Below are 22,118 nucleotides of genomic sequence, written 5' to 3' on the forward strand. Positions count from 1 at the left end.
CATATGAGAGACTATTCCTTTCTTCGTGGCCTCTCGTCTAACCTGACACCCCTCTCAATCGTCCAGTCGCTGTAACTTCCGTCCGCGCATGCTTTCGCTCTTTCTTTCCGAACCTCGTGCAGCCAAGATTGTGTTTTGGCTCACCGCTGTTCAAAGTTTGAATCTTTGATTAAGTCGGCCAGATATAATCATAAAACATGGTATGATCATTTTCAGAAGTATTATTTTACTGTTATTCAAATTCTAAGAGCAAAAATCCATGGAAATAACACTATGTGGTCAGAATACTGGAAAAGTTTATGGTTGCTTCCCTTGAATCTCACCCCCGAGCACCTGTTGTTACTGTTATAACGCTAACAGTTTGGGAAGTTATATCAATATACAACTGCGAGAACTGTTTCACGCTAGAAAATTATCAAAAGAAATTATGATTTTCCTAACACTCGATCCAGATTCCTGCCAGAAATAAAACATCTACTAATCGCGGTCTCTTGTGGGAGAGCCATGGTTCTTTAAAGTTCTTTTCTAAGAAAATGCTGTTGTTAGTAACTTAATGAGAAGCATCCTAGTAAGAAAGGGGGTGCGTTTAAGGGAGGAAAGAGTTCCTTCTGTTCCCCCACTTCTTTCTTCCACAGATTAATAGTGGTGACGCAACCTGGTTCAACCCGATAATATTGTAATTTTTGGGCTTTTAGTTATGTTTGTGAGCTCTAGTAATTGTTGTGTTAGGTTTTGTTAATAATTATAGTATATATAAATCTATGAATATTATTTGGGATGAGGAAATGGGAGGAACTCTTACCAGAATCTTTCACCCTGGTAGTGGTACAGTATCGCTCAGCATAAGACGCTGTATCGGATGAACTTTCTGATCGGTCAGTCAGCATGGGGGGTTCTAATATCTTGGTCTGAGAGATCAAAACGGTCACAGACTCACACAGGCTTTAGGGGTGAAACAGTACGCTCTTGCCACTGTACGTATTGCGGTACAAGGCCTTTGGTTCGGTCCGTTTCAGTTCGGTATATGAGAACTTACTTCCAGGAAAATAGCGGCCACCTAGCAAACAAAATGGGTTTATTTTGACAAAACGATTCGATTCCTAGACATTTTAGAAAAAGTTTAAGAAGGTTAATAAAATGACGGTACGAAAACTGAAAATACCGATTGCATTATGTTATACCGAACCGAAGGCAAAATACCGCAGTTCTACTAATGCCGCGGTACACCGTTTCAACCCTAACAGGCATGTAACGTCTGTAATTTGAATTGACATTCCAGATGTACGTAACACATTTCCAATATTTAAACACCCTGTCATTTCTGTGTTACATAACTTCTACAGCTGGCGATAATCGAACATTACAAAACTCAGATAAATGGAACTTTGTTTTACTAAATTACAGTAAGTTGAGTGGTGGTGTAGACTATTGGTTAAAGTGTTTTCTTATTACGCTGAAGACCCTGGTTCGAGTCCCCACATGGGTACAATGTGTGAATCTCATTTTTGGTGTCTCCACGCCATGATATTGCTGGAATATTGCTAAAAGCCTACGTAACACTGAACATACACTCTCACTTGTTTTACATTCAAACTGCACATCAACATTGAATATAGCTTCTTTGTATGATAATTCTTGGTCTTTAATTTCAGTCTTACAAAGACACAAAGGCTCCAGCAGAAGAGGCCCCGATCCATAGGATCCGGATCACTCTAACCAGCAGAAATGTAAAGAGTCTTGAGAAGGGTATGGAACTAGTTCTTTTTCTTTAGTGGAAATAGACCCTTGGGGATTCCAAGTTGGGAAAGGACCTCATCACCTATGTTTGCCGTACAAGGTGACGTATAGGATGGGGTAGTCATGTTCAGTGATTTGGTTAGCATGTTAACGACACATACTGTTTTGTACTAGTGCAGAGTTACATCTCTGGTTTCTTTCACATGGCTGCTTATCCCAGGGCTTGTGAAAACTATGTGACATGTTCAGTGAGTGAGTGAGTTAAGTTTTACGCCGCACTCAGCAATATTCGAACTATATGGCAGTGGTCTGTAAGGAATCGGGTCTGGACCAGACAATCCAGTGATCAACAGCATGAGCATCGATCTGCGCAATTGGGAACCGATGACATGTGTCAACCAAGTCAGCGAGCCTGACCACCCGATCCTGTTAGTCGTCTCTTATGACAAGCATGGGTTACTGAAGGTTCATTCTAACCCGGACCTTCACGGGTCGTGTGACATGTTCAATTTGCATTGATAAGACTGCACTGGTGTAGGTAAAACTGTAGGTGGATATATCATTCATTTGTTTACCTTTGTGGGAGGAAAAATGAAATTGGTAAAAATATATGCAGCATGATAATACCATTTTTTTTATTTGAACTCTGAAATACTATGACATTGTTGATCAATATTCATGTGCTGTGACATTGTTTCCAGTGTGTGCTGACCTCATCAAGGGTGCCAAGGAAAAGCAGCTGAAGGTAAAGGGGCCAGTGCGTATGCCAACCAAGGTGTTGAGGATCACCACCAGGAAGACCCCCTGTGGTGAGGGGTCCAAGACATGGAGTCGCTACCAAATGAGGATCCACAAGCGAATCATCGATCTGCACAGTCCCTCTGAGATTGTGAAGCAGATCACCTCCATCAGCATCGAGCCAGGTGTAGAGGTCGAGGTTACCATTGCTGACGCATAGATGTGTACATGACAGACAATAAACATGGAAACCTCATTCCATTTTGTTATTCTTTTTAATCAACAGATTTATTCTCAACCACTGGTCTGTTTTGTCAGGTCCAGGAGCGGTGGGGTAGCCTAGTTGTGAAAGCGTTCGCTCTATCCGAGTTCGATTCCCCACATGGGTACAATGTGTAGCCCATTTCTGTGTCCTCTGCCGTGATATTGCTGCAATATTGCTACAAGCAGCGTAAACCCAAACTCACTCACTTGTCAGGTCCAGGGTGCGACACGGCAATGTTAATAAATGTCTGTACAACCAATTCTGTTTAACTAGCCACAGTCTGAAATATTTACTATTGCTATCTGATGGTAATGAATGGGCTACACAGTGTATACCAATTGAAACAAAACTTTTCCTATCTGAATCCCATGTGAGTGCTTACCCGTGAAGATCTGGGTTAGAATTGATATTCAGTAACCCATGCTTGTAAGAGGCAAGTAATGGGATTGGGTAGTCAAACTCACTGACTGGTAGACACACATCATATCCCAATTGCATAGATCGATGCTCATGCTGTTAATCAGTGGATTGTCTGGTCCAGACTTTATTATTTTCAGACTGCCACCATATAGCTGGAAGATTGCTGAATGCAGTGTCAAACTCGACTCTCTCAATCACCCACCCATCTGAGTGCATGTAATTCCCCTGCATCCTTTGGAGAAAAGGTCATTTTTGTAATAGCAACTATGCTGTGAACATCGCTGGCCATGAGGAGGGATGCTGGATGGTGTTTCAATCCCATGCAGCGTTGGCTCGTCACGCTGAAGACCCGGGTTTGATTCCCCACATGGGTACAATGTGTGAAGCCCATTTCTGGTGTCCCCGGCCCTGGTGTTCCTGGAATATTGCTAAAAGTGTCGTAAAACCAAACTCCCTCGCTCAATCCCATGCATATAGTGGTAAAGGCCTGACACTTGAGACACTCCTGCCACAATCAGCTGATATTCCAAGATACTGGACCCTGTGTTTCAGTATTTGCCAGATGAGTATGGTCCAAATGGTCATTGATACCTAGGAGTGCACGTAGCCCATTGACATGTGCTGAGTTGAGTCCCCTCTCCGTTTTCAGGATTTTTAGACCACGAGGGCAGATCTAAGATGGGTCATTTATGATTCTCTTCCTTTGCAACCCACAGACACTGTTCTGAATGTAAAGTGCATGCTGCGATGTACTGAAGATTGACTTTATCATACGTGGTTTCACATTTGGAGCAGATCTACGTCATCTGTATGCATTACCACGTGTCCGGGAACAAGTGCTTGTGTCCCTGACATGTATCAACCGTGATCAGTAGTACATTCACTTACATGGCATAATTCCTCCGGGCCCTTTTGTTATTGTGTATTCGGATAGTGGCATTATTCGAGTTTTTCATTTTTTTCAACAGGTGGGATTGGCAGCGGGCATACACTTCCGGGAGGGCGTTTTTGAGTTTTAATATCCTGTTGAAATAGAACACTTGACGATGCACCCGTCTTCAGACAGTAAAGACAATTTTACCCCATCTTTCTTTACTCACTGCACGTGCAGACCGCCTCCGTTGTGTAGTGGTTAGAACGTCCGCCCGGAGAGCGGAAGGTCGCGGGTTTGATCCCCGACCGCGTCATACCAAAAGACGTTAAAATGTGGTACTTGTTGGTCCCTGCCTGGCGCTCGGCATTAATGGGTACAACAAGGACTGGTCGGCTCGGAGTCAGTATAATGTGTCTGAGTGGGGTATTCATGCCTCACTGCGGCATGGTATCCCTGGGCTAGCACTATAAAATCAGCTTTAGTCTGGACTAGTACAAGCAGCCGCACATACACATACACACGCATGCACGTCGTCATATGAGCGAAATATTCTCAAGCACGACGTTAAACCCAATTTCACCTCACTTCACCTCACCCCAATTGCGCAGATCGATGCTCATGCTGTTGATCACTGGATTGTCTGGTCCAGACTCGATTATTTACAGACCGCTGGAATATTGCTGGGTGCGGCGTTAAACTAAACTCACTCACTCACACACTCTTATCAACAAGTTTGACTTAAATTCCAAATGAGGGCAAAATGGTGAATGGGTAGTGTAGAAGTTGTAACAAACAAACTCAGCATCGTATTTCAATGAAAAGCTCTGAGAAGTACCATTTTTCACATCCCTGAACGAATAGAGGGAATTGTGTTGCAGAGTCATGGGTCATAGTTCGAGTTGTACCTGCAAGCTGACCGCCTCCCTGGTGTAGTGGTTAGAGCGTCCGCCCGGAGAGCGGAAGGTCGCGGGTTTGATCCCCGACCGCGTCATACCAAAAGACGTTAAAATATGGTACTTGTTGGTCCCTGTCTGGCGCTCGGCATTAATGGGTACAACAAGGACTGGTCGGCTCGGAGTCAGTATAATGTGTCTGAGTCGGGTATTCATGCCTTCACTGCGGCATGGTATCTCTGGGCTAGCACTATAAAACCAGCTTTAGTCTGGACTAGTACAAGCAGCCGCACATACACATACACACGCATGCACGTCGTCATATGAGCGAAATATTCTCAAGCACGACGTTAAACCCAATTTCACCTCACCTCACCTCACCCCAATTGCGCAGATCGATGCTCATGCTGTTGATCACTGGATTGTCTGGTCCAGACTCGATTATTTACAGACCCATATAGCTGGAATATTGCTGGGTGCGGCGTTAAACTAAACTCACTCACTCACACACTCTAATCAACAAGTTTGACTTAAATTCCAAATGAGGGCAAAATGGTGAATGGGTAGTGTAGAAGTTGTAACAAACAAACTCGTATTTCAAATCTGCATCGTATTTCAATGAAAAGCTCTGAGAAGTACCATTTTTCACATCCCTGAACGAATAGAGGGAATTGTGTTGCAGAGTCATGGGTCATAGTTCGAGTTGTACCTGCAAGCTGACCGCCTCCCTGGTGTAGTGGTTAGAGCGTCCGCCCGGAGAGCGGAAGGTCGCGGGTTTGATCCCCGACCGCGTCATACCAAAAGACGTTAAAATATGGTACTTGTTGGTCCCTGTCTGGCGCTCGGCATTAATGGGTACAACAAGGACTGGTCGGCTCGGAGTCAGTATAATGTCTCTGAGTCGGGTATTAATGCTTCACTGCTGCATGGTATCTCAGTGGGCTAGCACTATAAAACCAGCTTAAGTCTGGGCTAGTACAAGCAGCCGCACATACACATACACACGCATGCACGTCGTCATATGAGCGAAATATTCTCAAGCACGACGTAAAACCCAATTTCACCTCACCTCACTTCACCCTAATTGCGCAAATCGATGCTCATGCTGTTGATCACTGGATTGTCTGGCCCAGACTCGATTATTTACAGACCGCCGCCATATAGCTGGAATATTGCTGAGTGCGGCGTAAAACTAAACTCACTCACTTCCACACTCTAATCAACGAGTTTGACTTAATCAAATGAGGGCAAAATGGTGAAGGGGTAGTATAGAAGTTGTAACAAACAAACTCAGCATCGTATTTCAAATCTGATATTTTAGGAATTATTTCACAATTTACCTATGGGATAATGACTAGAGTTATTACTGTATCCAATATTGCTATCCGCCAGTGATCCAATGAAAAGCTCTGAGAAGTACCATTTTTCACATCCCTGAACGAAAAGAGGGAATTGTGTTGCAGATTCATGGATCATAGTTCGAGTTGTACTTGCAAGCTGACCGCCTCCGTGGTGTAGTGGTTAGAGCGTCCGCCCGGAGAGCGGAAGGTCGCGGGTTTGATCCCCGACCCTGTCTTACCAAAAGACGTTAAAACATGGTACTTGTTGGTACCTGTCTGGCGCTCGGCATTAATGGGTACAACAAGGACTGGTCGGCTCGGAGTCAGTATATTGTCTCTGAGTGGGGTATTCATGCTTCACTGCTGCATGGTATCTCAGTGAGCTAGCACTATAAAACCAGCTTAAGTCTGGGCTAGTACAAGCAGCCGCACATACAAATACACACGCATGCACGTCGTCATATGAGCGAAACATTCTCAAGCGCGACGTTAAACCCAATTTCACCTCACCTCCCCTCACTTGCAAGCTTTAGGATTAAACTGTTTTCAGTATATCGTCTGATGTTTTACAAATATTTGAAACTTCAGTGGATATGATAGACTGAATATATGATTTTGATAGAAACAAACAATTCTTTCTAAATTAATTAGGAGCTCCAGTGATAAGGGAGATTCTGATCCTGAGGAAATCTAGACTTGCTTTCTTTCAAGTGAATGAGTATCATCTTAGCAATATCCCAACAATATCACGACGGTGACACCAGAAATGGGCTTCAAACATTGTAGCCAAGTGGGGAATCGAACCCGGGTCTTCGGCGTGACAAGCCAACGCTTTAACCACAAGGCTACCCCGCCGCCCCTTTCTTTTAGGGCTTTAGTAATGCAGAAAGGGCTTGGAAGTAGGGGAAATATTGCCGATCAAGGACTGTGAGACAGACTTAAGATACGATGGTTATGTATTATTCTTGCTTTTGATTGGTTAGCCTGAAACTCACGTTAAACGCCCCGGTTTCATTAAAAATTGAACTCTATTTATGACGAGCTACGGAGCTGGAGTAAAGGTGGGATTTAAATGATATTAAATAAGTATCCCCATCCCTCATATTTTCTGCTGAGGTATCATTGTGACATGCCGTGATGTAGATGATATTCCATTCCGAGTTTGGTAGCCACAGGACATTCTGGTGACTTACTGTAGCCTACAGACTCGCCAGTGGGAATGTATTTTTCAAGTTACGGGGTGAGTTGGTGAACTGGTATAAACTTCAGCTTTGGCAAGGGGGGAATGTCTCAGATCCATTTATATCTTTGGTGAATAGCCGGTACATCGCTTGGGAAACATAGTTACTGTTTAACGGAACCGACAGAACTCGTGACCCGAAAACTTGATGTAATGGTCTAGGTCTACCTATGCACACCAAAGACCGGTTTCCCGAGCAACACAACTGAAGCTTGATGGCCATAAAAATATATTTATCATCCAAAGAAATTAATTATGAATTAAACATAGTAGAATAACGATTTTACAGTCATATTATAATGACGCAATGTCCTGCTGAATATAATGGAATAAAACGCCAGCGTTTCGTTTTGCAAAACGAAACATAATAGCGAAAAGCTTGGATTATCTCCCTTTGACCATAGGCGACAACGTACAGCGCTGAAGCACACGAAATGCCTATCAATATTTTCTGACGTGAAAACCCAAATCATATGCTCGGATATATATACACACACGTGTAAGTTGAAAAGTTATGAAAACATGTGAAAAGTAGAAATTCAGAAACGAATAACTGGGATCTTATTAACTTTAACTTTATCATTTTTTTTCCAGCTTGTACCATCCCTACAGTTAGGCTCTGCGAACATACAGTGGTCAGTTGATATAGTTGTTAGCTATTTAGCTCTCTAGGGCGAATGAAATCCCTTTAGGTGGATATTCGAGACAGTTAATACTCTCGCACTGACGTTATATATTTTTCGTCTTTGTATAATCAATATAACAGAAGCCGCTGTGTTTAATGGAGACTAGTAGGCCTATTTACAGTTCAACAATTTAAAGCACAATGAGACGTCCGAATCAAGGAGTATACATAAGTTTGTATGTTAGGCCAGTAGGAGCATCACCCCACCCCACACACGTCTCTCTCAAATACATTTTCTCTCCACTCTCGCCTGTTAGTGCACTTGTTTACTTCTTGCGATCGGGCTGAAAAGCGGCGCGGTTAGTATCGGTTATCTCCCTTTGTCCATAACGCTTCTCGATAGCTCCAGTCTTGATTTGAATAATTGCCGGCAGCAGCTTCTCAAGCAAAATTTTTTTCTATGTCACAGAGTTCAAAGTCTTGCCCAGAAACCTAATTATAATCAATGGCGGGTCGCGGCAGTGTTTGCAAATAAATTTAAAGGCATTTGCATGCGTTAGCTATTGATATCTTGACCATATCACTACACGACGTGAATGTACATTATGAGCTGTACACAAACCATGTACACGAGTAATGGACACGATGTAGTGAGAAGCCCCCCAAACATCTAAGGCCTTTTTTGTCGTCGTCATTCACTTCCCCGGCTGATTAACTCGACCTTTACATTCATGGTCTCTGAACCAACCACGCCTATACCTGTCTCTACGAGTAATTCATACATCCCTGACTTTGTCCCATCTGTAACTGCCGAGAATGACTGATCGTATTCTTGTGACGCTGTTTCTTTATATTCTCAATCCTATACATCCGTATTAGACCACCGTCCCATCTCGAACTACGCATGTCTCGAATGTAATGCCTCTCTAGAACAAAATCTTCGGTAACAAACGTCTCCTTATGCAAGTAAGTATAATTAAATTTGTTGTTAAATTTCTCGAATTTCGATTCATATGCACACGTTGTTTGATCCCAGGAATGTTAACTTTGTCACGATACAGCATATTATTTATAGTTTTGCCTCGAATTCTAACAGACATACTAGTATAATATTATATTCAAAATGATCTCCGTGCACAAACATTCCAGATCTATTGATATTCTGTCCTTGGACACATAAGCACATTTTGAGGCACGTGTTTCCAGATTCAAAATATTTCTTCAAGTTGGTTCAAGAATGTTTTCGCCAAGAATTTTCTTCGGTATTTTCTCTGGTATTATGGAGGAATCATGGTCCTGTGCCCATGTTCAGCAAGGACTTTGATGTTGAAATGCATGTTCTGTGTGAAACAATGGTACTTTCTATACATAACACTAGTAATCGTTTACTGTTATATTGTACATTAAAAAATATGAACTTCTGATATACATAGCTCCTATTTAAGAACTGGAGTCAAGTTGTTTGTCTCCGATTTCGAGTCGGGACCGGCAATATCCCTTCTGGGTTTCCATACAAGCCCTTTTGTAATCAGTTTGACAAATTCAACATACACGTCTGCGTTGAACCTATCATGAAATTACCAACCAAGGTCTCGTATTAATACCCGAACACAAATGTCCCAGTACATTTAAGTCTATTTAAACAGCTATTTTAAGCCAGTCGTGATAGCTTGATTATATATGTAAGAGTTTGACGAATGTGGTCTGCACTTTAATTTTATCTCGTGTCTTCGTGTCCTTTGTATACACTCGCTATGACGTCAATGTACACACATTTCAGGTATACCTTCCTGGCTTGCCTGTAAGCTAAAAATAACCAACTTGGTTATTTTTAGAGCGCATATATAAGGCTGAATACGGGTGGGCACCTGTCATTCGTGTCTCGTCGCTCCCACGGTGTCAGCTGTTCGGCGCAGTGAGACTTTCCCACACGTTTGTATACAAACACCCACCCACTTCAAGATCAGATGTATGCGTCAGAGTCGAATGTTGAAACAAGTTTAGTTTGGAGGTTTAGGAAGTATGTCACCATCTTAAATATTCACCTTGAGAACGTTGCAAGGCGTTTGTCTTTCACGAAATCCGCGTCTCTCCCTTCATGTTTGATGTAGCCCAATGGTTTAGTGTCCGCTAGTCACACTATAGTCATGGGTTCTATTTCCAACATGGTTACAATGTATGAAGACCATTTCTGGTGTCCCCCGCCGTGATATTGCTGGAATATTTCTAAATGATTATGCTTGACGATGTACATGTTTAAGGCCAACATCAGATCAAAAGTGATGTCAAATGCACACATATAGCTAAACTATGCCAAACAAATAATAATTATCTTCCTTTCCAAAATGCTAAAAATGCACAAAAAAAAACCAACCAAACCCGTAAAACCATACTTGGTGTGGAAGTCGCGGTGGCTGAGCGGGTAGGCGGCTGACTTTGCGTGCCGGATGGGACTCAACCCAACAAAAGTACTAGAATCTCTACTTTACTAAGAAAGTGTAATCCCAAAGATAACACATGTTTTAAAACCATACTCACTCACTCCTTCATGTTTTAAGTCAGGTATCCCAGACGCTATACACCTTGAAGTTTACTGTCATGTTAGTCAAGCGCTTTAGGGAAAAGAAATAAGTTTAAAACGAATCTCTTTTTCAAAGTCAAGACACATCATTCAATGTAGTATAGCCTGTTAAACAGAAGTAACAATAAAATATTACTGATTTGATATTGCCCGTAGCGGTGTGAAACAGCATTCACTCAATCCCTTCCATCTTATTGCGGAAATACTCGTAAGGGAAAACCAGTCAATAAATCCACGAAACTTTATCATGTTCCAAACATGCAGATCTGCCCCCGGAATATTGACTTTATTTATCAGACCAATCACTGTAGTAGCAAGAGATAACGATACCATTAGTGCTATGGTAACGTTAAAGTCTTCCTCCTTCATAGGCGAAACTGTCGTGAGTCAAACAAGGAAAACGGGATGGATTTTCAAAATATTATACTATGTCAGTACCGCCATAACAGCATCGAAACAGAAGTGAAGCTAGATGTCAACTTTACTGTATATTGTGGTTCAGTCGTATGGGGCACATTTACTTCCCTTATGTCTGCCAGAATCCGATGATCATAGGATTGAAACCCAGATGGCACGCATTAAGCTGTGACACTATGGCTGTGACACTGTTCGAAGGTCCCTTATCTGTGACGTTTCTGCTTACATAGATGGCAGTTAACGACTCACCAGATGTTGCATTTGCAGAATAATTCCCCAGAATATTACGTTACATCGGCATATAATTATATGATAGTCTGTCTCACAGCCCCTGAACCATCTTATTTTCCCTACAGCCCAGCCCTACCTGCAATGCTACACAACCAGAAATTATTGAGACTTTAAGATTGTAATTTATTTTACTGATCAAAGAAGTTAGAAAGTCGTGGTCCATGCTGTCCCAATATCGGACCACCTCTTCTTTCATTTCAGCAATATTTGTCAGATTTTTCTTATTGACACTCTCCTTCATAAGTCACGAAACATTTTCTATTGGATTTAGGTCAGGGCTATAGCTTGGCCAATCTAATAATGTCATATTTTGGGTCCGAAACCAGGCCTGTGAATGCTTTGAACGATGTTTTGGGTCGTTGTCCTGCTGGAAAATCCAAACATTTCCATAGAACACGTAAGCAGATGGAAGTAAATGTCCCTCGAGAATATCTGTGTACCGCTCACTGTTCATATTCCCTTCAAATACACAGAGGGGCGTTGCCCCTAACACAGATATGCCACCCAACACGTTAAATTTCGGACTGTACTTTGGGCGCTGATACAAAGGTTTTTCAGTTTGTTTGGTCCAGAATTTCAGTGTATTAGGAAACAGCCACACAGAACTTTCATCTGAGAAAATCACATTGTCCAAGTTACAATTTCTGTGCTGTAAGCACCAGTTCAACCTTCGCTCCTTTTGTTCAGGTTTCATGATCGGTGATGGAATTCCTCGACTTTTCTGCCAACCCATTGCATGCAGCTCAGTTCTAATTGTCTCCTTACAGACAGCCACAGTTCCTCTATCAATCATATCCAGACTTAAGTCTTCTAAACTCCTTCGTTTGTTTTTAGAAACAAAAATACCAAGCCGCCTCCTGTCACCGACAGTCACTTTTCTGGGCCTACCTGCGCCTCCCTGGTGCTCAATGCCATATCCATTTGCAATATTTTTCAAAACACGATAAACAATGGACAAAGGGATGCCTGTTCTACTTAAAATCACTTTAGCTGATCTGATGTCCTTGTTATAATACTCTAAAATCAACTTCCTCTTCTCTAAATCATCCATACTGATGATCACTGGAAATGTCGTCTGCTAGCAAGTAAACAAAGGGGGATAACTCTTCACAAAGTAATTAAAAAGAATTAACGGAGTTGTCTCTCTTAAATGAAACCAAGCACTTGATAGCTAGCTGGTCAAGGTTGTTTATACTAGAAATCCAATAAGACATATTCCTAAAATTCTCAATAATTTCTGGTCATACTATAAAGCCCTAAATGGAGCAAGTCTAGATGTCCTTAGGTTCTGAAATCTCTGGTCTCCCTGGGGCTCCTTTTCAATTGAAATGGGTTTATTTGTTACAATCAAAATTATATATAATCAAGCACTAAGCATTAGGCTAGTTATATAAGTATACATGTGTATTTTATATTTGAGTACGTGTGAATATTATCGAAATATCTGTGTATAGTATGTGAGTGCATGTAAGTATCAGCGCACCCGTTGTTTTGCCTTGAAGAACACATGTAGACAGACATTCAACTGGCAATACGAAGAAATATTATGTCGTTTTCATAGCTTTAATCAATATATTTCTCTCTCAGACGCTGTGTTTAGCATTAAGAAATTGCAAAACGACAACATCCGACCGTATCTCCAACTAGGTCAAGTTGCTAACCACGCCACATAGGAGGCGCGTGCCGGGTAGATCACGTGACTGGGTGTGTAAACGGATGAGAGGTCACGTAAGAGCTTGTCGCACCCTTTTTGCGTCATGGGTAGAAGTGAAGTGTTTATGTCTAATCTTCCGAGAAGACAGGACATTCAACACATCCGTTCCAGTTTTATAGATGACGTTCCTGTCGACAACGAGGATGCTGACGAATTCGTACGGATACCCACCCAGGTAAATATATTTTGTATTTTTGAACAGACTTTGAACAGAAGAGATGAATACGTATGTTTTAAAACAAGGGTAAGTTTTATTATCGGTTTTGAGGATAATGCCATTTTTGTTTGTGTATTTGAAACGAAATACAGAATACGCAGGTAGCAAGCTTACCCTTCGTGACAACAGTATATTCGGCACATTCAGGTTCGGTACAACCATGTTTGACTGTACATCGGTCTCTCATACAATCTTTTAGACGAAATGTTGATATTGCGAATACGATGTACAGGGACCACATACTGCTCATAGTGTTCCAGAACCCACAAAAGATGTATTTATAATGTATACACACCGCGACAGAGTAATTACTATCACTTGGAATAACGGTGTGTTCTTTTCAGTAGTATATGCACAAGGGCAAAATATGTCAGAAGCATCTGAAGTTTAACCCTTTCTCCGACAAGGTATAAAGTATACTGATGTAAGATTAGGGTTAAGATGGATCAAGATGGCTTGATAAAATACTTGATATAACCTTACTGGGTCTTTGGCAAGTTGTTTGTTTTGTGCATTTATATTGTCTTTAGATTTATGCTCATTAATGATATTTCATTACTGATGGACATATATGATTAATTTCCTTGCGTTTTGAGTACTAGTATATAGTATATGTTATTTGAATATGTTATTTTGATATTAATTTTAATATTCTTATTTTATTCCTGGTGTGGAAGTTTTTCTGTAGTTGTACGTATTTCAATGAAGCATGTATATTGTTGATTATTGCAGTGCCCTTTCTCCGACCAAGCCTCCCTTGACCCCTGTTTTGAAAGAGGCGATACTGGCACACAGGGTTACAAGTGGTGTTATGGAGTGTGCCAAGCTCCTCCGCTGTAACCCTGACAACGTGATGCTGTGCGTACTGCCTGAGGCGCGTGGACAGCATGACGTCACACTGGACATCCAACACACCCTCATTGAGGCGTTTTGTTGGGAGAATGACATCCAACTCATAAAGGTAAATGTTGGAATCGTGACGCTACGAGACCATTCTCTTTTTTGGGTTGATTGTGTTAAATTAGTTAAACAATGTACCGTGATGTATCAACCGTTCTTGCTGTCCCAAGATTCGTAATCATTTGTAAGCCTGCGTGGTCTAGCGGGTAGAGCGTATGCCCGGGAAACTAAGGCTCGGTGGCTCGATCCCCGGTCGTGTCATACCAAACAGATGCTAGAAGAAGGTATTGGGTATAGTGCAAAGGGATACAGGTTTGTTTGTTGTTTAACGCCGTACTAAGCAATATTCCAGCAATATTGCGGCAGTCTGTAAGTAAACGAGTCTGAACCAGACAATCCAGTGATCACATCATGAGCAGTGGGCATAAGCTGACATGTGTCAACCAAGTCAGTGAGCCTGACCACCCGATCCCGTTAGTCGCCTCTTACGACAAGCATGGGTTGCTGAAGACCAATTCTAACCCGAATCTTCACGGGTAGGGAGGGTACATGTAGTACGGGTCGGCTCGAACAGTATAATGTATCTGAGCGGGACGTCCATGTTAAAGTGCGACAGTGTCTCAGTGCGCTAAATAAACAAAATGGCATCAGTCCCTACTTGTACAGGCAGTAACAGTGTAACAACTTTGAACCCGACGTCAAACGCCACGTCACATCACCTCACCTATTATGGCTGGAATATTGAGTGAGTGAGTGAGTGAGTTTCGTTTTACGCCGCTTTTAGCAATATTCCAGCAATATCACGGCAGGGGACACCAGAAATGGACAGGCTGGGATATTGAAAAAAATGGTGGTAAAAATTCATTGCTGACTGAGAAGCACTATTCTCGAATGGCTGATATTGTTGCTTGTATTGACAACCCATAAATGTGGACAAGGCTCTAAAATGTGAATGAGTTTAATTTTACGCCGCTTTTAGCAATATTCCAGCAATGTCACGGCGGGGGACACCAGAAATGGGCTTCACACATTTTACCCATGTGGGGAATCGAACCCGGGTCTCATCGTGACGAGGGAACGCTTTAACCACTAGGCTACCCCAGCTGCTCCAATATGCACATGGTGGCGTGACGTACAGTTTCCTACGCTAATAACGAACTGACGGATATAACGAACTTACCGAGCACTTGTATTTTTTAGTCGAGATGCATATAACGACCTAAAATCAGTGGCCCTTTTGAGTTCGTTATAACCGTTGGGCGATGGGGTAACCTAGTGGTTAAAGCGTTGGCTTGTCACGCCGAAGACCCGGGTTCGTTCCCCACATGAGCACAATGTGTGAAGCTCATTTCTGGTGTCCCCCGCCGTGATATTGCTGGAATATTGCTTAAGGCGGCGTAAAAAACCTCACTTACTTGTTGTAACCGCGTAGTGTACTGCAGCTGGAATATCGGTGACAGCAGGGTTAATCAACAACCGCTCACACACCATATAACGATCCGTCTTCCTGGCCCCTCAGATCTATTTCATTACTACCTAAAAACATCGACGGCCGCAACACCCAACAGAAAAAGATAAATATTAATAAATAAGTTGACAATGTCTCCATTTCATGGGCAATGCATCGTGACGTAATTTTATCGTACATAACGCATTATCTTTGAGCTGTTGAAAATGATATCGTCAGAAGATAGATATTTTTTCTCTCCCAAAATTAATATCTGTTCGGCTTCTGTGACGCAGGTACAGTCACAACGTGGTAACAAACAAGTGATAAACGCTAACATGATTTATAACTATTTTTGTATGTGCGAGTGTCAGTTTGCTGCGGACTCTTACGGCCGTATTGACCCATTTCTATCGTATACTGGCGCTTCCAGTGGCTAGCATAAACACTTCCTTGCACGTTGTGATATATAATCATATGATACTCTTTTTCTGGAAGTGTTCGAACTTTCCATGAGATCTGGTTTATTTGTAAGTGTGAACAAACGAGAGTCACATTCTCTCGGTTCTGTGGATGATGATGAATCGGACGGGATGCATGACGCCAGGTGGGAATAATGCTTCAATATTTGATATGCGTTTGAAACCATACAACGTAATCGTATCTTAACGGGTCGTAACTTTGTTCCTTGGTACGTTTTTCCTCCTTTGTGATGCCGTTGACGATATGGACAGTGGTAAGAGTCGTTAAAGACGTTGCATTTCACTGTGCAGAGTTGCCTACCCTTTTGGTGCAAGGAGCCTATGATCATGGGTTTGAATCCTGGTTCCCCTTCATTATGTGTTATGTGTTGTTGCGCTATATAAATATCTATAATACTAATGTGTCTAAGTTTGACAGCAAAATACTGGGTCCCGTTTCACAAAGCTATCGTAGCGCTACGACTGTCGTACCTCCTATACTGTAACATAGACTACCATAGCTTTGTGAAACGGGGCCCTGGTGCTCGTGGAGCTTCACCAAGATGCCAATCGTCCAAGACCGGCATCGCTTCGGACGTTTCTCCCAGACAAAGCTAACATGCCATGATGTAACTAGAATGCTGACCAAAAACATCGCTTAACTTTAGTTGTAGTTTCACGTTGATCTTCCAAACTAATTAAAATCCACAGCCATTGTGCATTTTGACCATCCAGTCCACATAATTGCGCTGCAGACAAGTGATTGCATGTATTGCCCTGGATGTGTCCTCACTCACAAATACAATAAACTGGCTTATATCTTTCAGGTTGAAAATGCTGCAGACAAGTGATTGCATGTATTGCCCTGGATGTGTCCTCACTCACAAATACAATAAACTGGCTTATATCTTTCAGGTTGAAAATGCTGCAGACAAGTGATTGCATGTATTGCCCTGGATGTGTCCTCACTCACAAATACAATAAACTGGCTTATATCTTTCAGGTTGAAAATACAGAGAAACTCTCCAGTACCTTATGGATGTCTAGAAACGGTATCCACGACGTCACGGCGGAGGATGATGTATTTGATATGAGCTGTATTCTAATACAGGTATGTATATTCTGGTCATTCTGTGCAGATTGAAACCTTCGGCGGCAAAGAGTGAAACCCTTCTGTACCGAGTTAAACCTTTTATATAGAGTGAAACCCTTCTGTACAGAGATAAAGCTGTTGTATAGAGTGAAACCCTTCTGTACAGAGATAAAGCTGTTGTATAGAGTGAAACCCTTCTGTACAGAGATAAAGCTGTTGTATAGAGTGAAACCCTTCTGTACAGAGTGAAACCTTTTATATAGAGTGAATCGGGGAATCGAACCCGGGTCTTCAGCCTGATGAGCGAACGCGTTAACCACTAAGCTACCCCACCGCCCCAATCACAATGACACTGCAACTAGATATTAGTATTTACATACTGAACCCGACATATGAACCCGACGTCCTATATAGGTGGACTGTATTGCTACAAATTATCAACAATAATCTCTCGTTTTGCAGTACCCAGCAGTTAAGAGCCCACTCCGGTCACACTGTCGCCAGAGAGGACGGCCAAGACTGTTCGCGTCCCGGGACGTTCCGCCATGACACAGCAGAGCACGATTCACTATCAGGTACATACATATACTAATACATGTAAGGGCATCTAATTATTGTGTGTATGTCTGTGTTATGTGGAATTCTTACAACACTAGCAATATGTCTTGACGAATTTCAATTCAAAGCCGCCGAAAAAGAAAAAAAAATAATAATGAATATTTATAACGCGCCTTTTCCAGGCTAGATATCCTGCTCAAAGCCACAATCTGATCATTATTACCCCGGATAATCCAAGCTGCCTGTTAGGCGCTAGAAGGTTAATAGTCTCACGACTTTTTTCACCGGGTACCCATTTTCTGCTTGGTGAACAGAGGCAATTTTGAACAAACTCGCTTGCCTAAGGTGAGACCACATGTATCACATATGCTTCGTTGTGGGGCAGGACTGAAGTCCTAAAAACTCTTAGGAGTCAAGCTGTCACAAACGGGCACCCATCAAAGGACACACCGCGCCCTACGTTGATAACAGATTGTGACCTGAGCTTCATGCATAGGACCACACGCCACCAAAAAGCCCTAAGATTTGACTTTGTAGAGATTTCATCCTCGCTTAGGTTGTTAAACACGCGTTTTTATGCCATTACCACAGACCCAATAACATCCGGGTTAGAGTTGGGCATCAGAGTACCGTTACTCAAAGCCATCTTAGCACCAATGTGCTGGTAATTCCTATACCTCAACATAGACTTTCGACAGTAGTAGCGCTAAGATTGTGTTGTACAGTCAGTGTGAGTGAGTTTAGTTTTACGCCGCTTTGAGCAATATTCCAGCAACGAGGGACACGAGAAACGGGCTTCAAACATTGTACCCATGTGGGGAATCGAACCCGGGTCTTCAGCGTGACGAGCGAACGCTTTAACCACTAGGCTACCCCACCGCCTCTTTGTGTTGTACAACGGCTTCCAGTAACTTATCCTTGTTAGAGGCGGCTAACAGGATTCGCATGCTCGCGTATGCTCGCATATTTTGTTGGTATATCACTGTATGCCAATTGCGTAGATCAATGGCCATGATGTAAGTCTCTGGATTGTCTGGTCCAAACTCACATATTCACAAACCACTGTCATCCAGCTGGAGTCTTGGTAGAGTGCGGCGTTAAAAAACAAACAAACAATTGTGGAACAAAATCACTCTAAAATATTCAGGTATTCTGTGGTTTATTTTACTTTAAACGTTTTTTGCAGGAATCACTTTTGTCGCAGTTCCTGGAGAAGCAGAATTACTGCTGAAGACGGAGAGACAATGGCCACAGATGATGTTCACTGGCATGCTTAAGGGATTGATGTCTGCTTCATGGAAGTGTTTATTGCTTCAAAGGAAAAGTCTGCTTCAAAGAAGAATTCACTTCTTTTTATGGAAAGGTCTGCTTCAAAGAAAAAAACACTTCTTTGTATGGAAAGGTCTGCTTCAAAGAAGAAACCACTTCTTTGTATGGAAAGGTCTGCTTCAAAGAAGAAACCACTTCTTTGTATGGACAGGTCTGCTTCAAAGAATAAACAACTTCTTTGTATGGGAAGGTCTGCTTCAATGACTATTCAAATTCTTTTTATGGAAAGGTTGTTTGCTTTATAGAAGGATTCTCTTTTTCAAAAGCAAATACCGTGTGGTTCAAAGAAGTGTCCAAGTTTCTCTTCCTGAAATGTCGTCTGCTACAGAGCAACTCTGACTGAATCAGTGAGACATATGGCTAGTGTGATGTACATCTCATTCGCACAGTAAATAAAACACGCGTAACAATCTCTAATTAATGTTGCTGTTCAGATTACATCTTCCCAGCACTGTGAATATTGATGCGTTATGGTTGGTTGGTTGGTTGGTTTGTTGCCGCACTCATCAATATTCCAGCTGTGGTGGCGGTATGTAAATAATCGAATCTGGACCAGACAATCCAGTGATCAGCAGCATGAACATCGATCTACGCAACTGGGAACCGATGACATGTGACAACCAAGTCAGCGAGCCTGACCACCCGATGCCATTAGTCTTTAAGTCAAGCATGGGTTACTGAAGATCAATTCTAGTCCGGATCTTCACGGGTCAGAATGCGTTATGAAGAACACTTTTTTTGCAAATGGAAGGTTAATACCAAACATCAGTGGATTTATTTATATTGAAAATACATTTAATTGTCACGAAAGATGGGGAACCGATGTATTAAGTATTTAGCAGCATGCCATCTGAGACAGTCCACTGTACATGTAGCAAGGGTTCTCTGAGGTGAAAATTTTCCAGCTCGTTTTGCTGTTGTCGGCGTGTGCTACGATAGTTGTTTTTCCAGGGTAATAGACATTATTCTTGTCAGTTTCTTCACGTTCACGTGAGCTTGTTCACCGAGATATTATGTATGAGAGGATAATGTGAAATTCAAATGCCGGATGTTGTTGAGGGATAAAGCATTCAACTACATTCTTGTCTTGTTGTCAATAAAAAGCATGCCAAGACAAATCTTATTCTTAAGTAAGACCACCGTATTGGTGTAGTGGACAGAGCATCTGGTCTGAGAGTAGAAGGTCGGCGGTTCGATCCCTGGCCGCTTAATATCAGAAGAACCCGTGAAGATCCGGGTTAGAATTGATCTTAGGCAACCCATGCTTGTCGTAAGAGGCCACTAATGGGATGTGGTGGTCAGGGTCGCTGACTTGGCTGACATATCATCGTATTCCAATTGCGTAGATGGATGTTCATAATGTTGATCACTAGATTGTCTGGTCCAGGCTTGATTGTTTACAGACAGAGTGCGGAGTTAAACAAACAAACAAACAAACAAACAAAACATGCAAAGCATCATATCAAAAGTGAGTGAGTGAGTGAGTAAGAATTTAACGTCACCTTGGCAATATTTCAGCCATATAGTGACTCATATCAAAAGACATTAAGAGATTGCCCTCGATGTTTCTCTGCATGGCGCTCGGTATTATAGGCTAAACTAAAGATGGTCAGTTCGGGGTCAGTTTTCTGCGTCGGTCTGGGCACCCTTGTTAAATTGAGGCATGGTATATCATGTGAGTGAGTGAGTTTACTTTTACGCCGCATGCACCCAGCAATATTCCAGCTATATGACGGCGGTCTGTTAAAAATATCGAATCTGGACCAGACAATCTAGTGATCAACGGAATGGGAATCGACCTATGCATTTGGTATACGATGACATGCGAGAACCAAGTCAGCGAGCCCGACCACCCGATCACGTTAGTCGCCTCTTACAACAAGCATGGGTTATTGAAGATCAATTCTAACCCGTATCTTTACGGGTAGTATATCCATGGAAAAGAGCTATGAAAAACGGCATTAGTCGGGACCAGTACAAGTAGACCCGCACGCATGCACGCACACATTTCACACTGTACAGTGAAAATACAAGGTTAAGGCAATGAACATTGCATAGGTAGGTTAGCCTGTTGGTTAAAGCGGTTGCACTTACGCCGAGGCCCCGGTTCGTTTCCCCATATGTGTACTGTGTATGAAGAATCGCAAAAGATGGCACAAAACCATGTTCACTAACTATCAATCCATACGGAACCTGTGCCCAGGAAAGCGTCCAGAGTATCATCTATTTGGATTAAGGATTAATAGGCGCCAATGGGGTCACGTTATATATGCAGCTGACTGTACATGTCCGCAATATACAGTTTCGATGGTTTAACTGTGCAGTGAGGACACGCATAACGCTAACCGAAATGTTTTATAAATATAGGAAAAGAAAACAATTGTTAATCCAGAATATGGGGGGCGGTGGGGTAGCCTAATGGTTAAAGCGTTGGCTCGTCACGCCGAAGACCCGGGTTCGAATCCCCACATGGGTACAATGTGTGAAGCCCATTTCTGGTGTCCCCCGCCGTGATGTTGCTGGAATATTGCTAAAAGCGGCGTAAAACCAAACTCAGTCAGTCAGTTAATCCAGAATATCAATTATACCATTCATACTTTTTTAACCTGACGAAGTAAGATCGACATGTTAAAATGTTGATCGCCTAATCTGCTCGATTCCCTCAATCATTTTAAAACCGTAACAAATGTCAACCTCCATATTGTATGTGTGTTGACTTAGGCCTAGCAGTTCACAACACAAATAACAAATACAAACAATAACATTCCCCGACATAACTAAAATACTACATCAATCGAAAAACTTTAACAAATAAAATGCATGTCAAACAATTTGCCTCAAACTATTTTATTACAATGGCGGGTAAAAACCAGATACCTTAAATAGCTCAAACAGTCAAGGTCAACGACTTGCGAAGCGAAGAATGTGACTTGAAGCATCCTTCCCCTGCCAATCACAGCAACAAACAATAGTTACAC

General features: G+C 42.2%; 2 protein-coding genes across 6 annotated transcripts; both read left to right on the forward strand.

Annotated features, from left to right (window-relative positions):
- Nucleotides 1-41: 41 nt before the first annotated feature.
- On the forward strand, nucleotides 42-2,731 carry LOC124283937 (40S ribosomal protein S20). The gene is made up of 3 exons (XM_046719976.1): nucleotides 42-200; nucleotides 1,653-1,746; nucleotides 2,439-2,731. The coding sequence occupies exons 1-3, from the start codon at nucleotides 198-200 to the stop codon at nucleotides 2,693-2,695; spliced, it is 354 nt and encodes a 117-aa protein (XP_046575932.1). The 5' UTR covers nucleotides 42-197; the 3' UTR covers nucleotides 2,696-2,731.
- Nucleotides 2,732-13,149: 10,418 nt separating this feature from the next.
- LOC124283949 (growth arrest and DNA damage-inducible protein GADD45 alpha-like) lies at nucleotides 13,150-19,605 on the forward strand. Of its 5 annotated transcripts, none has more exons than XR_006900438.1 (6): nucleotides 13,150-13,310; nucleotides 14,085-14,313; nucleotides 17,164-17,271; nucleotides 17,716-17,828; nucleotides 18,998-19,174; nucleotides 19,214-19,605. XR_006900438.1 is itself a non-coding variant. In XM_046719987.1 (5 exons), the coding sequence occupies exons 1-4, from the start codon at nucleotides 13,255-13,257 to the stop codon at nucleotides 17,800-17,802; spliced, it is 480 nt and encodes a 159-aa protein (XP_046575943.1). In that variant the 5' UTR covers nucleotides 13,150-13,254; the 3' UTR covers nucleotides 17,803-17,828; nucleotides 18,998-19,605. The 5 variants fall into 5 exon arrangements, 3 of the variants coding, with proteins under 3 accessions (XP_046575943.1, XP_046575944.1, XP_046575945.1); XR_006900439.1 differs by having other exon boundaries at nucleotides 18,998-19,135; XM_046719987.1 differs by having other exon boundaries at nucleotides 18,998-19,605.
- Nucleotides 19,606-22,118: the final 2,513 nt, after the last annotated feature.

The sequence above is a fragment of the Haliotis rubra genome, unplaced genomic scaffold, assembly GCF_003918875.1.
Source record: "Haliotis rubra isolate DU_JTF1 unplaced genomic scaffold, ASM391887v1 Scf325, whole genome shotgun sequence".
Taxonomy (NCBI): Eukaryota; Metazoa; Mollusca; class Gastropoda; order Lepetellida; family Haliotidae; genus Haliotis; species Haliotis rubra.

Excerpts from the sequence above, each read along its gene's own strand:
- LOC124283937 (XM_046719976.1), top strand. Across the intron at positions 1,747-2,438 it reads TGTAAAGAGTCTTGAGAAGG|TGTGTGCTGACCTCATCAAG; the intron begins GTATGGAACTAG and ends CATTGTTTCCAG.
- LOC124283949 (XM_046719987.1), top strand. The coding sequence starts at position 13,255 with ATGACGTTCCTGTCGACAACGAGGATGCTGACGAATTCGTACGGATAC. Across the intron at positions 14,314-17,163 it reads ATGACATCCAACTCATAAAG|GTTGAAAATACAGAGAAACT; the intron begins GTAAATGTTGGA and ends TATATCTTTCAG. Across the intron at positions 17,272-17,715 it reads TGAGCTGTATTCTAATACAG|TACCCAGCAGTTAAGAGCCC; the intron begins GTATGTATATTC and ends CTCGTTTTGCAG.